The 20952-nt window shown below is 37.5% G+C and overlaps 1 protein-coding gene across 2 annotated transcripts; it reads right to left on the bottom strand.

The window, feature by feature from the left end:
- Nucleotides 1-2108: 2108 nt before the first annotated feature.
- Nucleotides 2109-19063, bottom strand: LOC127648400 (protein kinase C and casein kinase substrate in neurons protein 3-like). Of its 2 annotated transcripts, none has more exons than XM_052133065.1 (11): nt 18811-19063; nt 14300-14362; nt 11085-11241; nt 7575-7810; nt 6703-6858; nt 6285-6460; nt 6024-6144; nt 5491-5564; nt 5214-5293; nt 4483-4583; nt 2109-3351 (listed from the first exon to the last, which is right to left on the bottom strand). In XM_052133065.1, exons 2-11 carry the CDS (start codon nt 14357-14359, stop codon nt 3337-3339), a joined length of 1176 nt encoding a protein of 391 aa, XP_051989025.1. In that variant the 5' UTR covers nt 14360-14362; nt 18811-19063; the 3' UTR covers nt 2109-3336. The 2 variants fall into 2 exon arrangements, with proteins under 2 accessions (XP_051989025.1, XP_051989026.1); XM_052133066.1 differs by having other exon boundaries at nt 18818-19063.
- Nucleotides 19064-20952: the final 1889 nt, after the last annotated feature.

The following is a 20952-nucleotide window of genomic DNA, read 5'->3' as shown; positions in this document are numbered from 1 at the left end:
TCAGCGGAGTGAGCTCAGTGGAGGCTCCACTCCCAGGAAGTCCAGCTGATTTGGGACCAGTTCGGCATGGCACAGATAGATCTCTTTGCCTCCCAAAACAACTCCCACTGCCCGCTACGGTACTCCCTAACAGGGGCCCCCCTCAGGACAGACGCACTGGCACACAGCTGGCCCCGGGGGCTGCACAAGTACGCATTTCCCCCAGTGAGCCTTCCTGAGTGCTCTGTGCTGGGGTAGGGCTCCACAGGCCTAATTCCCTTTTCAGGCAACTCCCTGTGATGTATTTTCCACGGTACAGTCCCCCTGTTGGCGGACCCGCGTCTCCCTTGGGCAGTCGCTCGGTTTAGTGCATGACATTTTTAAATGGGACCCCTTTTGTCGCTACAATCAACACAATGTCGAGTGAGTGACAGAAGGGGAACATCGTGGTACTGTTGTAACCTCCGTTCCCTGATGGAGGGAACAAGATATTGTGTTCCCCTTGCCATGACACTAGACCTACCACTGTAAATGGCCAAACCTTACTCTCGGCTCCTCAGTGCAAAAACCTGACTAACAGACGCACGTCCGCTTCCATTTATACCCGTATTTCCGGAGGCAGGACATGCAAAATCTGTCTGCCAATTTCTCATTAGCCTTTTCTCAAGTTCAGAGGTACGTGAGGCTCTCAAGAAAGACACCTTGTGTCACTACAATGGACACAATGTCTCGTTCGGGTTACAACAGTAACCATGATGTTTGCAGGAGTGAGTGCATTATTGCAATCTTGTATCTTGTCATCTCACCCTATCTTGTTCTGTAGGGATGTATACTCATGAAAATCTTACATGATTGCAAGGATGTAATCAAATATTCAAGATTTGAAGGAACCATTTGCAAATGTTTAATAATCAATAATTGAAAACCTCATATTGATCAACCTCTAATCTTAACATTAGGGCAGCGTGCAGACGATGGTGGTTAGTGATTCTTTGTAAAGTCCTTTGGGGTGGAATTGGATATAGGATGGGTTTTCTGAGCAGAAAATTTTAGTTTTCATTTAGTGGGCCCCCTTATAATAGGGGTCGGGACAACATTGATGGTTGTCCCCCCAAATGAGACACCTGTTCTTAAATATATTTGGTTATAGTTACTGTGACACTGATACATTTGCGTGAGGTTGTTGGATTGATTTGCGCTTATATCGACAGTGCATGCATACAATGAGAGCAAGTAAGCATGCAGCATTTCTCTGCGTTCTGAGCTGAACACTTATATCAGATGTTTTGTTTGGTAAACACTGTGGCTTTGAGAGTATATAAAACTGAATCAAATCACATTTTTGTTGCATCGTTGACCTACTTATTGCTTATGCCAGCTCTTCTTAGCATGAGCATTATTTTATTTTTTTCCCTGTGAGGAATTTTATTAAGAGAACCAGCAATCTTCAGCACTTTTATGGGCTTAATTTGTTCTCGCAAAGGTGAAAGGGTAATGTTGCTCAAACCTGTGGGAAAGAAACTGATCCTTTGAAAATTTCACAGTGGGCACATTTCTGACTCATACTCAGTGATGCAGGATAAGTGTATATGTGAGTGTGAATATGTGTGACAACCACTCAGGGCAACACACTGAATGATCTGACACTATTAAGACATGAGCTGCAGGGTTCACTGGAGCTGAAATCAGGAGAAATGTGTGCAGAATGATTCATATACGTATGAACACACACACACACACACACACACACACACACACACACACACACACACACACACACACCAGGGATGGATTATTACTTGCAAATGCCCTGGGGCCCTTGGTTATAAGGGCCCCCCTCCACCCAAAATCATGCCCAAAAGGGTTTTCAAGCAGGGGGGTCACCAAACTAGATTGCGCAGCCTTAAAGCCAAGGGCACTGACCCCATTGGCCCGGTCGGCTATCCGTCCCTGACACACACACACACACAAATATTAATTTACAGTCCCATATATTTGCAGTTGCAGTTGTGGAACATGGCTCCAGGACACGCATGGAGTGAAATATGAATCATAACAATGTTTATGTGTGTCATAAAGGTTTTCCCAAGATGATTAAATAAAGCAAGACTCAACAAAATCTTTATCCCTTTTAATACTGCTTGCAATAGATTAATTATGGTGCATAAGATACTTCAGGGATCCAAATGTTATTTACTCTTACTGTGGTACAAACAAATAATACTCTAATTTGCATACACACCGTTTCTTTGGTTAGTATAACATCTTATACACAACAGAAATACACAAGAGACCTCAATGGGGTCTGATAACCTTAAAGTGGTGGTGATTAATACTGCCTTAGAGTAACTACAACTACAGGTAAATGTGAGACAGATGACACTTAATGACAGTTCCAAAGCAGATTACATTAAGCATATGATCATATTAACACATTTTGCATGAAATGTGCAGCTTTAGATGACAACAGTAACCATCTGGCCCTCAGGCATCAGATATAATGTAACACTCATACCCTAACTTATCATTAGAAATATGTAATTGATATCATGTAAATAAGGACTAAAATCTTTGGCATGAGACATTGTCCTTAAAATACTCAAAGTGAAATATTTGGCACTGTGTAGGTTCATGCATCAAGGCCATTCTCTTTTATATTCTCTTTAAATATTAGATGATTTCCGTACCTATTCGTTGAATAAACGAATGAAAATCTCTACATGTTTTGATTGTCTTCATTAAAGGGATAGCTCACCCAAAAATGAAAATGATGTCATCACTTACTCACTTTCATGTTGTTAAAAACACTGTGTGACTCTTATGTGGAACACAAAAGGAGTTAGGCTGAATAGAAGTTTCATTGTAAGGGGGAAAAAAAAAAGATGTTATCAAAAAAATTGTGACAGAGACTAACATACTGCCATCTCCAATTGACAGCAAATGAGCAAGGCACTCAATCTCCAATGCAGTGTTTTTTCATAAAAAAAAAAAAAAAACATTAAAAAAGCCAATGTATATAGCCTTTGTCAGGGCATGAGAATATACATACCCCAGTTCCTTATTTACAGTAAGTGATACTCAATAGGCAGCAGCCAAAGTGCTTCAGTCATAGATCAATCATTCAAATTAGTGAAATTAGTCACAAAACAATGAGTACAAAAACTCCAAAAAACCACACTATTTACACACATTTACAGGTAGATGCTCAGATGAATATCCCCTTAATGAGCATTAACATCAGAACTGCAAGAAATATGTGGTTTTACACAACCTCCACGTAGTTAGCTGGGTAAAGACCCTCTTTCCCTCCATCCATCATGCCTCTGCACCAACCCTGATCATCCTCATCCTTGACCTTCAGAAACACTTCACCTGAACACACACATAAATGATTATACCACTACATTTAGACAAAACAAATTATTTGAGTGTATGAAATTTGCTAAAATGTCATACACTCAAATAATGTATTTGTCTAAATTGATAATGAGATGAGAAAAACAAGTTAAAACTCACATAATTACACCTCATGAGAACAGCATGCACAATATGAAGAGGGATTGAGTCCACTGAATTTTCATAAAACCTTGGTAAATCCTTAATAACTGTAAGTTAAATTGAATTCACCATTTATACCCGCATTCACTGTGGCACATAATGAGTGAATCCAAAAAGACTCTTGCCTCTTTATAGTGTACCGCCATAGGATGCCTTTTGTTAGTTGATCTAATAGCATGTTTATGTTCAGCAAATCAATCCTTTAGGCATCGCTGCTGTCAATTGAGTATCACTTAAATAAGGAACTGGTGTATGTTTATTCTCATGCCCTGATGAAGGCTGCTTGTCTGCTGATACACGCTGGCTTTTTAATGTTTTGTTGCCTATGAAATAAACACTCTTCTTTGGAAATTGAGTGCCTTGCTCTTTTGCTATCATCTGGCATTTTATGTTTTGACAGTAACCATTTGACATGTGGCAATGAGCACCTCTCCTCGTGATTCTTTTTGGATACATTTTTAAGCCTAATTAGCAGTCTTCAATTTCTATCCTATTTTTACCTAATATCTTCTTTTGGGTTCCATGGAAGAAAGAAAGTCACACTGATATGGAAACACATGTGGGTGAGTAAATGATGAAAGCATTTTCCTTTTTTTGGTGAGCTATCCCTTTAAACTCACAGTATGGCACAATAAAATATTATATTAATTTGTTCTCAAGTAAGATTGAGGTAAAAGCACTTTTGGAAGCATTTTCTCTCTCTGATACCAACTTCAATCATCAATGTCAGCTTTAAACCTGTACAGTATCTCTGTCATTCCGTTCAGAGTAAACAAAGCAAACTTCAAGAAAAATGGCTAAAAACAGGCATTAACTTGGCACCTGCACAGCATAGAACATGTAAGGACCCCAGAGCTGGATTCATTTACAAGTATGTGCTCAGATGAATATCCCCTTAATGAGCATTAACATCAGAACTGCAAGAAATATGTGGTTTTACACAACCTCCACGTAGTTAGCTGGGTAAAGACCCTCTTTCCCTCCATCCATCATGCCTCTGCACCAACCCTGATCATCCTCATCCTCGACCTTCAGAAACACTTCACCTGAACACACACATAAATGATTATACCACTATAATCATCCCACTGTACATATGCAAACACACTGTAGACACACCCATACTGATACAACTCTTCATATGCACCTTCACAAATGCATATCCTAATGTTAACATACACTATACAACTGTGATTTAAAAAACAAATGGTTTAAATTAACATTAACCAAGATTAATACCTGATGTGAAAAGTAGTGTTCATTGTTAGTTCATGTCAACTAAGTTTGTTAACTAATGTTAATAAATGGAACCTTATTTAAAAAAGTTACAAAACGTTTTTTTAACTTTCTTATTAAATGTATAATTTTTACTGTCTTGTGGTGTGAAGCACACATTCTGTTTCCATTGATGTATTCAATTTATGAAAATAATACAAATGACCATAAAGGGACTTTTTAGCTTTAAAGCTATAAACAAATGGCTTAATCTGTCCTGCGGTGTTACAAAGTGTCGCAATTCTATTATTCTATTCTTCTGACTATATTTCTTCAGACAATCAGGCAGCGTGGGAGACAGTATGACGTCAGGCACATTTAATGGCGACACCTACAATATACAGACGTATACATTAACGCTGTGAATGCCCAGCCACACAAATATGGACAAAACAGTTTACCTGCTTTAAAGGACAGTTCGTCTGTCTCCTGCCCAACATAGTCATAGAGAGCTCTGACTCTCACCCCTCCAATCATTACACTGAAACAAAATATTTGATAGGTTGTCAAAGTCAATAATACAATACACTGCATCAAGTAATAACAAGACCTGAAGTTTGTACAAACCCAGTCTGGTTTGTACTAAATGATACTCAGCCAGCCCTGTGCTGTGAGACCCCAAGAGCACTCTAGTATATCACTCCAGTAACAAGCACAAATGAAGAAAGATCATCTGACCTTCTCTCCATCACTGTTGCTTTCTGCTCAACCTCGTTCTTTCCCTTTTTATGTTTCTTGTCTGGAGTCCACTCCTAAAATAGAGAGAGAACAGAGACAGAGTGAGTGAAGGAGTACATTTATTTATTTTTTTGCACTACAGAATGCAATCTATTTGAGGATGTACTTGTAATATACATAAATATATTAAATGACAACACAACAACAAGCTTAACACTAATACCCTTATTTACACAGCATGAAGTAAACGCAGATGAGAATGCATTATTCTCAAAACAATGCCCACACATCACTATAGAGAAAATGACACTCTCGAACTGAACCAAGAGTTATTAGTGGAGCTTGCTATCCCTATTACCATTGCTCAAACCTAAAGTTAGGGTTTTAAAAATATATATTGTATCATACAATATAGCGACACTTTGTTCTTTTGACATTTTGTTATATGGATTGATAACTTGAATGTAAAAAATTTTAGCTAGTGTTTGTCAGTGTATATGTGTTTGCTATGTACACTGTATAAAAGTATATACTTGGAACTGAGGCCAGTCAGTGGGCATGCCTGGCCCATGTGTGTTCTTCCACCAGCGCAAATCTTCCTGGTCACTGATGGACATCAGAGTGTTGTGGAGCTCATTATACACCGCTTTCACACTAACAGAGAGAGAGAGAGAGAGAGAGAGAGAGAGAGAGAGAGAGAGAGAGGAGAGAGAGAGAAAGAGAACAATACTGAAAGAGTTATATATGAAGTTTACTAAATTGCAATTTTTACCAATGTGACCCTTCTTACACACCTATCATTGTTAGTTACATCCAAGTGTCTGTGGATCGACAGGAAAGCCTGTTTGAGGAAGCTAATCCTCTTCCTTTCCTCCTCTTGTGATTGGTCAAAGATAGACTCCATTTCCTCCATGTAGCGAGGAGCATAATGTGTAACTTCCTCCAGAACCTTCTCATAGCGGGCTCGCACCTGAACACAGGAATGTAGTCGATCAGTACTGTCATCTGGCTTGTTTTCTTTGCACCCATTCTCCAGATTCTGTAGAGTGCTATGGGGTGATTAATACTTGATTTTTAAGTGATACATATTTTGTACATATTTGGAATTTCGCAAATATAAATGTAGGTCTTTTCTGCCTCCTTTTCCTGGCTTTGTCAATGATGGATCAATTGAAAGTTTCCATCTTTTTCTATAGTTCTCCTGACACTTACTTTCTCAGTCTCCAGATGAGCCAGCTCAGTCTCCTCTTGGATCTTTCTCTGTTTCTCAATGGCAATGTCAGGGTTTCCTTGGGTGTGGGCCTCCCGCTCACGAGCTATGTGTTCCTTACGGCAAGCTTTGTGAAATGATGCCCTTGCCTTCTCTAGCTGTCGCAAGTACACACATCTGTCAGATTCAGTATTGTAAATGGTATACTTGTAAAATGAACAAAATTATTTTAATTATTGCAAACAAATTATTTGCTAACATAGAGCAACACTTTCTGAACGTGTGCTCTTACAGTAGATGCTAAACACTGCTAATACTGTTGACACAGGTCTTATGAAATGTAATCCTAAAATTCATGGAACCTGTGCCAGCCAATCAGAATCGAGAATTCAAAAGGACTTGAGAATTCAAAAGGGCTTTATCCATCATCTGATTGTTTGATAGACTTTAGTTCTAGTTTTAGCTAGGGAGTGCAATCTTTTCCAGAAACATTTTTGTTATACTGGTTCAAAGTCTCTTCACATCCTGATAGCGATCAATAATTTAAGTGGTCTAAATGTAAAAAAAAAAAAAAAAAGAAGCAGGTTCCTTGAAGCTGTGCAGAGCGAGTGTGAGAATTACGTTCATTGTTATTGTAATGTCTAACCTGTGAATGAGACATGAGGTAATCTGAAACCGTTGTGATCGATTCCACCAACACATCTCTCCTCCTGGTGCTAGACTCAGTGTGTGTTCATGTGTGATATAGGAGGCGTGGCTTTGGAGACACCTCTGAAGCGAGGGCGGGCTCTATGCTTTCGAAGGTAGTTTGCTAACTGCTAGACTCTCTAGATTACACATCTTAAGCTAAATAATAACCCTATAACTGCATTACCTTCTTCAATCTCTTGGCCCAGGGCTTCTGAGCACGTGAGAAACCTGTTTCAAAATCTTGAGACTCTTTGAAACCTCCAAATATCTTCTTATGGAAAGTCTCCTTCTGCCATGTACGAATGCGGTCTCCATCCTCCGACACCAAAGCACGGCAGATGGAGGAGTGCAGTGAGGAGAGGCGGTCAGCAGAAGAGAGGAAACACTGCCACGCTCGCAATAGAGAGCCATATAGAGGACCTGCGCACATATTATGAGGGAAAGATACATGGGAGTGTAAAGAAACTCATGAAATTAATGAATGGACCTGTTAAATCCGTGTATCATTCGTTCATTTCATATTCAATTAGGAATTCAAAATTGGAAAAACAAAAAAACTACTTATTTCATTATTCGTTTACAAAACCAATATTAAAAAAACTAATAATTACTTGTTTTATAATTGTATAATAATTTATAATATTTATAAGTTTTATAATAATTTCAATTTAAAAATAGGACATTGGAAATATAGCCATAGGACACTGTGCATTTTTGATTATTTGATTTAATTTGAAACGTCCCTTTCTTCTGATTGGTCAACCCGCACCGTCGTCTTTCTCAATGCTGTGAGACAGAAAGAAGTTCTCAGCTGTTTAATTGTTCAGATGAATTCGTCGCAGTTAATATTAAATTGTTTACCATTTATTCTCCAAAACTCGCCACGTTTATTGCAGCTGAGCTATCTCTCTTATCAAGTAGCCAGATTTATCAGACAGCCCAACACATAAACCTGCTGCCTTTGACGTTGCTCCGGTTTGAAAAGGCATGATTTTAAATGAGATGATGAAAATAACCATACATTCATAAGACTATTGAAGCATATGCCTACATTGTAAAGACATAAGCTTATGTTTAATTGTGGGATAAAGTTAGTTTTAGGTACAATATTCATTAGATATTCACCTATGGTGCGTAAGTTTAAAAAAACTAAAACAAAAAAACCTAGAACCTAGGTAGCTCAGTGAGTATTAATGCTCAATACCACCCCTGGAGTCTCGAGTTCGAATCTAGAGAGTGCTGAGTGACTAGTCAGGTCTCATAAGCAACCAAATTGGCCCGGTTGCTAGGGAGGGTAGAATCACATGGGGCAACCTCCTCGTGGTCGCAATTAAGTGGTTCTCGCCTCCACATGCTGTGAGTCTCCGTGGTGTCATGCACAGCAAGCCACGTGATAAGATGCACAGATCAACAGTCTCAGAAGCGGAGGCAACTGAGACTTGTCCTCCGCCACCCAGATTGAGGTTACAAACAGAATAAATTGGACCCTTAAGTGCCAGGAATTTTTATTATATTTATCCTAAAAATAACCTAATACTGATATTATTGGATTTACTGTAATAATCTCACCTGTAGTAAATCAGTCTTTCTACTTGGAACATACTACAACCTTTGGAATGTGAAAATAAAATTTGGGTGAATTATTATTTATTTATTTTAAATAATCTAATGCTGTACTCTTATTATTGAACTTACAGTAAAACTCAGTCTATTAACTGTCAGCCTACTACAACATTTGGAATGTAAAAGTGTACCGTTAATGTTTAACTTGAATGTCAACTGAATGAGAGATTGGACATCGCCTGTGTTTACTAGTGAGTGGAATTTTCAGACGGTCCCTTAAGATGCTAAGCAATGAAAGTGTATTTTGTAATAATTCTGCATCCGCCACACCAACTTACAGTTCTGAGTGCAGTGTTCTATGTCTGTATATTATACTATATATATTATATACAACAGTTAGTTCGGGACCTCGAATCTGACTGATAAAATGAGCACTCCGAAGCGTCACTGTGTGTGTGTATCACAATGCTTGTGTTTGTGCCATTCTAAACTAAAGTGTAAGAGCAGTGCAGATGTGTTAAGAGCCTCTGTTTGTCTTTTTTTGTTTTGTCATGACATATGTTAGCCAGCAGATGGTGGCAAAAGATAATTTTTGTGTTTAATCTGAGCCAGTTAGGTGACGTGAAGTGAATCCGTATCAGCTAGTGTTTACATAAAACAGCTCTTCGTGATCGCTTGTATTACTACTACTAAAGCTAGGAAATAGCTTTAAACAAACAACTTCAGCATTACGGCTCATCACAGCTGAGAGACACAACAGACTGATTACTTACACAATGGGTGCTGTTTAAAATGGCGGAGGACATTGCGGTTTTTATAGTGATCGAAACTTGGGCACCGGCTACCGCGAAATAGGGAGAAATACACCTGCTATTTTTCCACTGAGAAAGCTGCTCTTCAGAAAGCTGACAGCATCTCTGCTTGGGAGTGGCAACAGGCGATTGCACAAGCTGCTCTCTCTCTCTCTCTCTCTCTCTCTCTGTCTCTGTCTCACACACACACACACAGACATCCATGTTTATTCAATAACTTGTTAGAATCAGCACAAGCTGTGATACTATTTCTGAAGTCACGTTTTTGAATTACTAATGGAGGCTTGGATGCATCATTTGTTTTAATTATCAACGGCAGATTCTTATCCGCCACGTAATAAAGTAGTTCCATGCACAAATGCGTTTTTATGACTGTACTCAGTTTAAAAAAATATATAATGTTTTTACTTGTTCATTGAACTGTTGTATATAAGCAATATCAATATATAGTGGTTCTTCCAGGAGCATTGACCTATGAAAATGTAGAGACAGTGCTAAGTATCACTCGCACAAACACTAATCACCATCATGGTAACATGTGAAATTTTAATAATGCAGTAAACATTAACTAAATTAAATCAAATATAACACAGAACACCCCAGTGTACGTAACCTATATTAAAAATAAGAAGAAACAACTATTCCCATAAAATATAATGAAATATGATGGGTGATGTAGGAAATTGTGGGAATGCCTGATTATTGTTTTTTACTGTAATTTTAACAATAATTTGCGGTAAAAAGTACATGTACTCTCTTGTTAAACATAATGTAAATTTTTTACCATTAAAATGGAAAATCATTACAACATTTTATTGTAAAAACTACTGTATTGTCTTTTAAAATGTATTTTATAAAACAATTATCTTTTTTTATATATTCTCGTTTAATAAATACTCGTTAATCAATTAAAGTTTTTTTCTGTACCATTTTGACAGTCTTTACAACAAAAATTACAGACATTTTTACAGTGTAAATATTAACTGTGATTATTACTGCAATCTTCTTCTTGACTCATTATATATGACTTAAGTAATGATTAAGTCCTTATTACACAAAAATTTAAAATTAATTAATTAAAAAATATAGTTGTTAAATAAAACATGCAACGTAGTGAGGTCATGACATCTGACAACATATAGTTATCATTGTTGCTACTTGCTACATTGCTGTAATATGGTGATATTTATTTTTACATACTGCTCATTGTTCACTTACTATTTTTCAAATATATAGTATATAATGCTCAGTATGCAGTAATCAATATGCTTATATTACATTCCGAACAGCAATGTTCAAGGACAAACTTCAGTACTCACTGGCATCCACTAAAGGTTTCCACTTGTTACTCCACTCACTAAGTTGCTGAGCATACTGCCTCTCAACCCTGGCCCTCTCCTGGAAACATGCCACTATGTCATTACATGCCTGGAAGGCATCCTCGGTCCGCTTCACTGTCTGGTGGTAGTTCCCTGGCTGAGATAGAGAAAAGAAAAATTAGAGACAAAATTAAAGACAATTATATAGCACCTAGCACTAAAGGTAGAAATATAAAGTGTTTATGATGTCAAGAGTGGGTTATTTACTGCATAACACAGGGAACATTTCTCCCTCTCTTATGAGAGATTGGCCTCATTTCTTTTCCAGAAGGTCACTGGGTTTGTTTGCTATGGATTAACTGAGCTATCAGTAGAGCATGAGCTTTGTATCTAATATAAACGCCCGAAGACAACATGTGGTGTGGAAAAACAGAGCATAATTCAAACATTATTCCATCAAAACATCTGTGACTAGATGAGTACCATAGAGTCGATATAGAATTCAGGCCATATTAAGTGGGGTATTACATAGACAGAGCAGTGAAAGCGGTTGATTAACTGAATTAAAAGAATAAATGAGGGAGGAGGGTAAACATAATGCTATTTCCATAGTAGGCATCCTGTTTGCTGATGTGGAGTGTGTTCCTCGATTTTACTGGTAACCATTAGCAGCTCCCCCACAATTAATTTTTTGCTCTTTTTCTTGACTTTCTTTCTCTTTAGCTGTGGTTTGGACCATGTTTTTTTCTCCAGTCTAAGAAAAAGTAAAACCAGCTGAGGAATCTCTGCTCTGGCCAAGAGCGGTGCAGAGCAACACCTGCCAACCAATCAGAGAAGCAGGAAGACCTAACAAATAACAAATTCCCTGTCAAACAGAATATAAAACCATGGTACATTCAGCTTGCCTCAAAGTGGCTGTTTGTGACAGCTGTGGGTGACAGAGCCTGTATTTCATCACTGAGTTCGACAATCTTCTGCCAATTTGATGGTTAACCAATCACAGCGCCTGGGATGTACACAAAACCCCTCAATACTCAGTTCTGGTCAGCGGCCAGCCAATTACAAGGGAGGACATGCAACAAAACCCCAGCAGGTCTGTCAGACAATGACACTGAGCAAAAGCAATGTGGTTGCTGTAAACATTATTGGTTAAAGGGCACAAGCATTTGACCAAAACTGTACCATTGGCCCACCTCCAGTGGGGATGGCAACTCAGCAAAAACAGGCTAAGGCTAAGAGGAGAGCTGAGGAGAATCTTAAACAGCTGCAAACAGCTCTCAAAGCAGTAGTGAGCACTCTATATATGTCATAGATTTGTAACAACCAATCACCATGGAAGACTCTCCATTAATACTAATCAGCTAAAAACTCCTCTAAAATGCAAATACAATTAGAAGCATAATATTTAAATCTCTCCTTTGTGTGTGTGTGTGTGTGTGTGTGTGTGTGTGTGTGTGTGTGTGTGTGTGTGTGTGTGTGTGTGTGTGTGTGTGTGTGTGTGTGTGTGTAGCGCGTATTTATCACTTTGTGGGGACCAAATGTCCCCATAAGGATAGTAAAACCCGAAATGTTTGACCTTGTGGGGACATTTTGTCGGTCCCCATGAGGAAAACAGCTTATAAATCATACTAAATTACGTTTTTTGAAAATGTAAAAATGCAGAATGTTTTCTGTGAGGGTTAGGTTTAGGGGTAGGGTTAGGTTTAGGGGATAGAATATAAAGTTTGTACAGTATAAAAACCATTATGTCTATGGAAAGTCCCCATAAAACATGGAAACACAACATGTGTGTGTGTGTGTGTGTGTGTGTGCGTGTAAAAAAAATAACAACATACTCTTTACTTTCTTATTAAATATTAATCTTAATATTAGCATGATATTTAATAGTCTTGCATATACAGTACACTATATGTAATATTTAGGTATGTAGTATTACAGATGTATATAGATGTTAAAGGAAATATTTTTGAATAAAGTTGGCTTTTTTTTATTCAAAGGCAGTTTGGAGTAATAACTCCAAATTGGAGTTGGGCACCAAACTCCAGTTTGCAGTGATAGCCCTAGTTTCCATATGTGGGGTACATATATATATATTAACATTATGCCACAAATGCTGTTGATTGAGCTTAACTTGTATTGAACCCAGAATATTATTTTAATTTAAATTAATACTTCTTTAATGAATTGATGCATTTGGAACTCCTACAAACTACAATTTTGTCAGTTGTTCTCATGGATTCCTTAATATTGTTGATTATCAATGTAATTTTCCCTGTCAATAAAACCTAGCATTATTCCCTTGTAGTCTCATATAGCAACACTAAAATAAATGTATGCATACATATATATTTGTGCATTTTATGGCAAATACAGAAAGATCAGAGAACATTCCAATGTGAAAATACAACAGAGAATTCATAATAGTAATTATTATTATGGAATAATAATTATATGACATAATTTTTTTACAAAGGAGAAAGTAGGACAAAATTAAAACAGTCTATTACAGTATTAAATAGCAAACAATAGCACGATTCCCAGTAATATTGGAAAACAAAAATTGGAACTAATGAAGGAGCTAAGAGACAAAAGCTGAGCTCAATAAATGGGAAGAGGTGCAATGGATGAGATTTAAAGGTTAAAGAACTCTCAATAAAACATAGTGCAGTGGTCCCAAAGAAGACAATAAAATAGTCTTCACAAATATGACTCTTTATTTGGTAAATGTGGAGTCTTAAATATGATTTTCTACAGAAGACTATATTACTTAATAACCTAACAAATATTCTCATCTGTTGCTACTCAATTGTAAATCTTTTAAAGGACTATGTGGCAGGGCGGAGGGCGGGGCCGGGTCATGATCCTACACACCCGGTCCCGTATTAGGATAATCAAGCCTCCGTGTGGGATAAAGGTCGACTGCAGAGGATCGTGCGGGAGAGAGAGATCGTTAACGGACATGTCCGTCGTGTGTGTTTGTCTTTTAAGTTTATCATTAAACCATTATTTATTTTGAAAAGCCGGTTCTCGCCTCCTCCTTTCTATTGACTGCTTTACAGACTAATTTTTAGGAGTTCAAAACAAGTCAAGTTACATCATCGCCCCAAATGCATTAATGGTAATATTTAAAAAACAAATAGAAGCCGAGGATATTTCCAAGAGGTCCATCATCCTGTCTGACTCATTGCTGTCCTTCCTCCCCCCCTTTCACTTACCATCCAGAAACTCTTGTTATTGGCATCCTCAGGGCCTGTCTCTGCTGGCAGTGTCGACATGATCTAGAACAGAGCAAGAGAGACTGAAACATTTTAGGGTTGGGATGCAAATTAGCAATGCTCTACAGGGGTCAACCATTCTGCTAAAGTCTTTTCCATTTGTCCAAATATGTCAATAGGACACACAACTGGAATTTATTCCTAACAGGCAAACAAGAAGTGTATGCAATAGTCAGATATGTGTAACATAACTGAATCTCATTATGTGCAGTATAATAACAAGTTGGGAGAGTGTTGTGTTTTACAAGCTTTCTTCTATTTTAATTACAGTTTACAAAGTGCTACAGAAAGTACATTGGATGTAACAAACAAGTTTAATGGTCTTGTAGTTTAGTTCAGGAAGAAAGGAAGGACATATAAGGTTGTTTAAGGAGGATCAAAGTGCTATTTTGGATGAAAATTAGTTGACATGTTAAAGGTTCACCCAAAATTGAAAGTTATTTTTTAATTTATGTATTCTTATGTAGTTCCAAACCCATTTGGTTTTCTTTCTTCCACAAAACAATCAAGGATAAAAGAAGAATATCCTGGCCTCTCTTTCAATATAATAAAAGTGAATGAGAAATGGGGCTTTAAAGCTCCAAAATGACAACAACAACTAAAAACAGTGGTCTGTACAACTCATGCAATATATTTCAAGTATTCTGAAGTCATTCAATTGATTGTTTGAGGAACATATTTTAATTTACCCCTCCTGAGAGTTACCTGCAACCATTGAAACTAAATTTGTAAATAATTCATTCAGACCAGTTTTGTGAACTGGACCAATTGATTTATTGATCACTCTTTTCCACACAAATGATTCATTCACATATCAGACATCCTTTCTTCTCTTATTAACTCATGAATGCACCAAGAAGAGCTGGTGCTGAGGTTAAGATTTTTGGAGCTTTTTAATAACAACATAATTTTCAGTCTGTTCCTCACATTTGCATAGCTTAAGAAGACTTGGAATTTAACGCACAAGTCATACGGACCACTTTTCTTTTTTTATTTAAATTTCTCTTATGGTGCTTTTGCATCCTTTTTGAATCTTCCAGTTCCCATGCATTGTAATTGCATGGAAAAATGCATCCAGTAAATTCTTCAGAATTTCTCCTGTGATCCACAGAAGAAAGTCATACTGGGTTGAAACAACATGGAGGTGAGTAAATGATAGTAAAATATTCACTTTTGTGTGAACTAATCCTTTAAAATATAAAAATCTGAAACTACTCTAAACTGTGTTTCCAATGAGTGTTGAAGGGGCTTTTGAAGTGTACATGAGAGCTGGAGTGATTGGGTTTTTCTAGTCAGACAGACAGTGCACAACATTCTCCTCTGGTATCTGCCTTGATCCAGAGCTTTGAAACTTGAACCATCCCAAAATAAACAAGGGTGAAAGTTCACCAATGCCAACACATTCTCAAATACACACACCCTCACAGCTAATGTTCAGGCCTTGTCTTATGAGAGAGCACATGCTTATGAGCTCATTGTCACATGTGCTTGCAAACACCACCACATGCGGAAGGCCATCCACACAGGAACATGTTTAAGCTGCCCCAAATGTGCACACACACACACGCGTACACACATGCCATAAACACACAACACTGACAATTCAACATGCCTGTGGCAATTTGTCTCTGTAAGTGCAGTAAACCACATTGTATCACAAGACATGGACACAGAGAGCAAGACAGCGAAAGGAAATGCAGGAACAAGATGAAATCTCTTGTTTTCCTGTCTTCAAATCTCTAAAACTAAAGCTAAAACTCCCTCTCATGGGTTTATGTCCCTCAGTGCATTATCCTATTTGGTCTCTTCCTGTCCTTCTTTCCCACTCCAGGGGTCATGGGTATTATAAATCACCCTATATTTGAACTTTGACCTCACTTCCTGTTCCCCCTCTGTTCCTCAACCTCCAGGCAGTCTTGCGCTATGTTAAATAATATGAGCATTTTTATTTCCCCTACATTTTATACTTGTAAGTTTGCATTGATTCTTGAACAGCTGTTAGAAAGGTTTATTTTGTATGACCAATCTCTGTTGGGTTAGAGCTAGCTAACCCTTTTGGCTTTTTTACCCCCACACAGACCTATCACTAACATTAATGCCAAAACCAGAAATTGGTTAATTTTACCTCATACTATACTGGATATTATTTAGCATTATAATTAATCAAGTTGTAGAAATGTATGTCTGTCAACTGTATTCTATTCCTCTACAAATGACATCCACACAAATTACACATATTTTGTGTTTTGTTTTCTAGTCTTAAAGATGTATTTTGCTATGTTATCCACAAATGTTTTACTTCTAAAAACAATTATAGTAATTAAAAAAATATGTATAAAATAATGAGTATTCAAATGAGATGAAGGATCACATGACCAGCCGAATATTTCTGGCTTAATCTCAGTAACCACCCTGTTATTGGACACTTTCAGACATAAATTAAATTAATAATGGCTGACTGTGAATAGTGAATTTCTACAATGGCATCAGTAAGTGAAAACTATTGCATTTGAATGATGCTTCATCTATGCCCCTAGGTGTCATTGTAAGCAGAGACTAGCAGAGACAGTCCACTTCTATTAAAATGAATGGGGAGAATGACTGTCAATCAACTAGAGAACACTGATACACATTAGCTCGCCAGCTGGGAATATAATAATAATATAATATAAAGAAGCACACCACTATGTTTATGATACCACTGTTGTCCGATTTTACTGCTGAGTTGAAATATGTCCTTTGATCATAATCTCGACCAATCACTTTGGAGATTTTGGTGTTTCCCCATTCATGTATATAGGAGCTGCACTTATATGCCACTTGTTTACATAGAAAAATAGCTGCAGGAGAGTGTTCCAAAGATGGCCACCTGTGGACTGACTTGCTAGAAACACTTTGGCGTCTAAGTCCAAGATGGTATACATAACAAATACAAATAGTGAACCATGTATTGTTCCTGGTTCAATACAATTCAATTAAACAATTAACAGAAATTGTGGCATAAAGTTGATTTGCACACACACACACACACACACACACACACACACACACAATCACATTTGCAGTAAGGCACTTACAATGGAATTGAATGGGGCCAGTCCATAAATGCTAAAATGTACAACACTTCAAGATTACACTTGTTAAAATTATTTTAAGTGATAAAACTGCTTTCTAACTTTATCTGTGTAAAGTTATATTCAATATTGCAACTTTGTTGTCATGAAAATTAAATCCTGTAATCCCATATTGTATTGGATATAACTTTAAAGATAAGATATAGAATAAGACAATAACTAAAATCATGTTAACAATGTTTATGTATTGTGGTTGTACTTTTGAAACGTTTTGGATTTTAGCATTTAAAGACTGGCCCCATTCCCTTTCAGTGTTAGTTCCTTACTGTAATTTACTTTTTAATAAATGAGGGAAGAGTAAACATGTCTATTGTAAAAACAAATAGTATTATTTTTTTGTATTTTTTTTTTTGTGGTAATCAACATTATGTGACAAATGCTGTTGATTGATCTAAACTTGTAACAAACCTGAAATGTTCCTTTAAAAGGGAACTAAATATGTGCATGCATGTAATAATAACAACAACAAAAAAATCATGTCATTCATTATTTTATTATATTGACAGGCCTAATATTTTTCATTTATAATTTCTGCTTTAGGCTTAAATATTGAAATATTTCTAAGTACCCCCAGAAACATGCAGAAGTACATATATTCCTGGTTGGAAATCACTATCCAGATCAGTCCCTGTGAGTTACACTGGATCCTGATTCCATTATATTTAGAATTGAATAAATGGGTCATCCTAATAAACACAGCTCATGGGCTGAATTAAATCATCACTCATTTGGGACCAAAACATTGTTCCCTTGTGTCATTAAATGGTGTTGCATTGACATGTAAATTAAACTAATGGGGTATTTAAAAACTTTCATGAAAAACTCATTATAGAGAGGAATATTAAAGAATCACATTTTAGAAAAGAAATTTTACATTCATTAAAGTAAGGTAAATCTGAGCCAAAGTTATTATAAAATGGAGATCCAATACTTTTGAAAAGATTTGAAAGGCTCTTTAATTTTGGAGCAGAGGGAATGACCCACTTCTCTGAAAATATCATCATGACGTTGCTGTGAATCTGCCTCATCTCTCTCCAACTTTTTCTATTTTCCCCCCTTTTAAAAGCCCCTCAGACCCCTATACCCCTCACCCACCCTGGCTCCCTCTATCTCTCCTCCCCCTGTCCCCGTTTTGAGTGTCACACATAACTCAATACACCCACACACTGAAGAAATATATAGCAACTTCTGAATGCATAAGACAAAAATAGTCTAAGTATCCTACAGAAGTCATCCATGCAATCCACTGCAATATGATCTTATTTACCAAAAACACATCAAGAATAAAGTACAGAGAAAAGGAGATAATAGACTCACCTCTTACTTTTCAGAAAGTTTCTTTTTAGTTTACGCTTTCCTTTTTAACAGTAACAGATCACCCTCTTTCTGCTTGCTCTTCCACTTTTAAGACCACCATATGGTTTTGCCGTGTTCTTCTGGACACACTCTTTCTCCTCTTCTTTGTCTTTGACCCACTGTCAGTGTTTAATGAGGTGGCTTCCTGTCAATTTATTTCTCTCTCCTCCCTCTCTCCAGATCTCCCTCTTTCCAAAGCAGCTGTGGACGACCAGACTTTTCGCTCTGCAGATCATACTACATGACCACACCACTCCTCCTTTCCTCTCTCTCTCTGCTCCTTACAGTAAAGTAGTAATGAAGTGAGAAGAGTCCAGACAATTAGTGTGTATGTGTTTCAATCAACAATAAACCAAGAAAAGGTGGAACATACAGTACCTGTTGCACAGAACACATGGCCTATCAAGTTTTGTTTTATTTTCCTCTTAAAATGCTGAATTTCACAATTCTAATACATGCCCAATCCTACAGTAGCCTAGGGATACACAACACAACAAAATTAGCAAAGCAAATAAAAGCTGAAAACACAATGGAAACAAAAAAAGCACAACAAAGTTCATCTTCAACACAACGGAAATAAGCTACAACACAACAGTAAAATCCACAGCACAATGGATATACTGTAAAGCACTAAATTAAGCCACAACAGAAAAGCCACAGCACAACAGAAATATACCATTACAAAATTAAGTCATAGCACAACACACACACACACAAACACACACACATACACACACACACAAAAAAGGCACAACACAACACAAAATCCACAGCACAACAGAAGTAAAGCAAAACACAACAAAATTAAGGGTGCTTTCACACTAGCACTTTTAGTGCGCACCCAGGTTCAAATGACATCAAAGTTCGGTTTGTTTGGATGATGTGAACGCTGTTTTCCAATCTTGAATCCGAGTCCACTTCAAAAGGTGGTCTGGGGTATGGTTCATGTGAACTCCAGTATAGTTTGCTGCTGATATGATTATAAACACAGTTGAACCAAATTGTGGAAGTGAAATGCTATTGACGTATAATCCACATCTTTGCAGGCATCTAATTGCAATTATAATGGTAATGCATCACTCATACCTGCTTGTGTCCAAATAAATCCCCAATAGAGAGCAGCTCATATTTTTCACATCTCTTGCAGTGCATTTGCTGACTTGCGGCAGACAAATGCTAACTTTTACAAAAATCAAGAATTCATGGAAAATTTTCCACTGATCATTTTTACAGAGGCAAATTGTTGCCAAAGGTTTCCTGTAGGTTCACCACTATCAGTGAAAAGCTGCAAACTTCTGGCAAACATTTGCTGTGAATCACAAGCTCAAATGAAAAGAATGAGTGGCAAATATGAGGCAAGTTTGTGGCAAATTTGCCATAAAACCTAAATTTTGGGTAATCACATTATTGCATATTCGATGCATCTGTGGCAGAAAAACACAAGTGTCATTCTGAGCATGTAAAATTTTGGTGGTAAATCCAAAGAGATAAATACTTAACACAGTAAAACTAAATACCTCTTGAGTTGTTACCTAGTTACAGTGATATTACAGCTGCTGCTTATCCTCACATTGATGATGCAAGCGGACCGCGGTTTGGACCCAAATAACATGTTGTGAACAGAGACCAGTGGGGGCAGGTCCATCCATCCATCCATCTTCAACCGCTTATCCGAAGTCGGGTCGCGGGGGCAGCTGCTCCAGCAGGGGGCCCCAAACAGGGGGCAGGTATTTAAAAATATTTATTTTATGTAAATCTTGTTGTGTTGTGGCAGAATTTTGATGTGCTGCTTATTTATTTATTTTTTTGTCGCATCGTGGCTCATTTCCATTGTGTTGTGGCCTGATTTCGTTATGCTGTAGTTTATTTTCATTGTGTTTTCAATTTTTGTTGTGTTGTGCATCTCTGGGCCACCGTACAACCCCATTTGGACAATGATTAAGAATTTATTTCACTTGGACTCAGGGGGTCTACTACACAACAGCTGGCCAAAACATTCATTGGTTGGTGAGGAGGGAAAAAGATCGGGAAACACAGAGGAAGGGAGGGGAAGTGGTAGGGACTGGTGACAGTGTGAACCCTCAGATGCTGAACAAAGGTCCA

This window comes from Xyrauchen texanus, chromosome 8, assembly GCF_025860055.1.
Source record: "Xyrauchen texanus isolate HMW12.3.18 chromosome 8, RBS_HiC_50CHRs, whole genome shotgun sequence".
In the NCBI taxonomy this organism is placed as follows: Eukaryota; Metazoa; Chordata; class Actinopteri; order Cypriniformes; family Catostomidae; genus Xyrauchen; species Xyrauchen texanus.
Note: the sequence above shows the minus strand (reverse complement) of the source record. Positions and strands in the feature narration are given on the sequence as shown.

Coding starts and splice junctions, on each gene's coding strand:
- LOC127648400 (XM_052133065.1), bottom strand. CDS start 14,359: ATGTCGACACTGCCAGCAGAGACAGGCCCTGAGGATGCCAATAACAAG. Junction 6,859..7,574: donor GGGCCAAGAGATTGAAGAAG/GTAATGCAGTTA, acceptor TACTTGCGACAG/CTAGAGAAGGCAAGGGCATC. Junction 6,145..6,284: donor GATGTAACTAACAATGATAG/GTGTGTAAGAAG, acceptor TCTCTCTGTTAG/TGTGAAAGCGGTGTATAATG.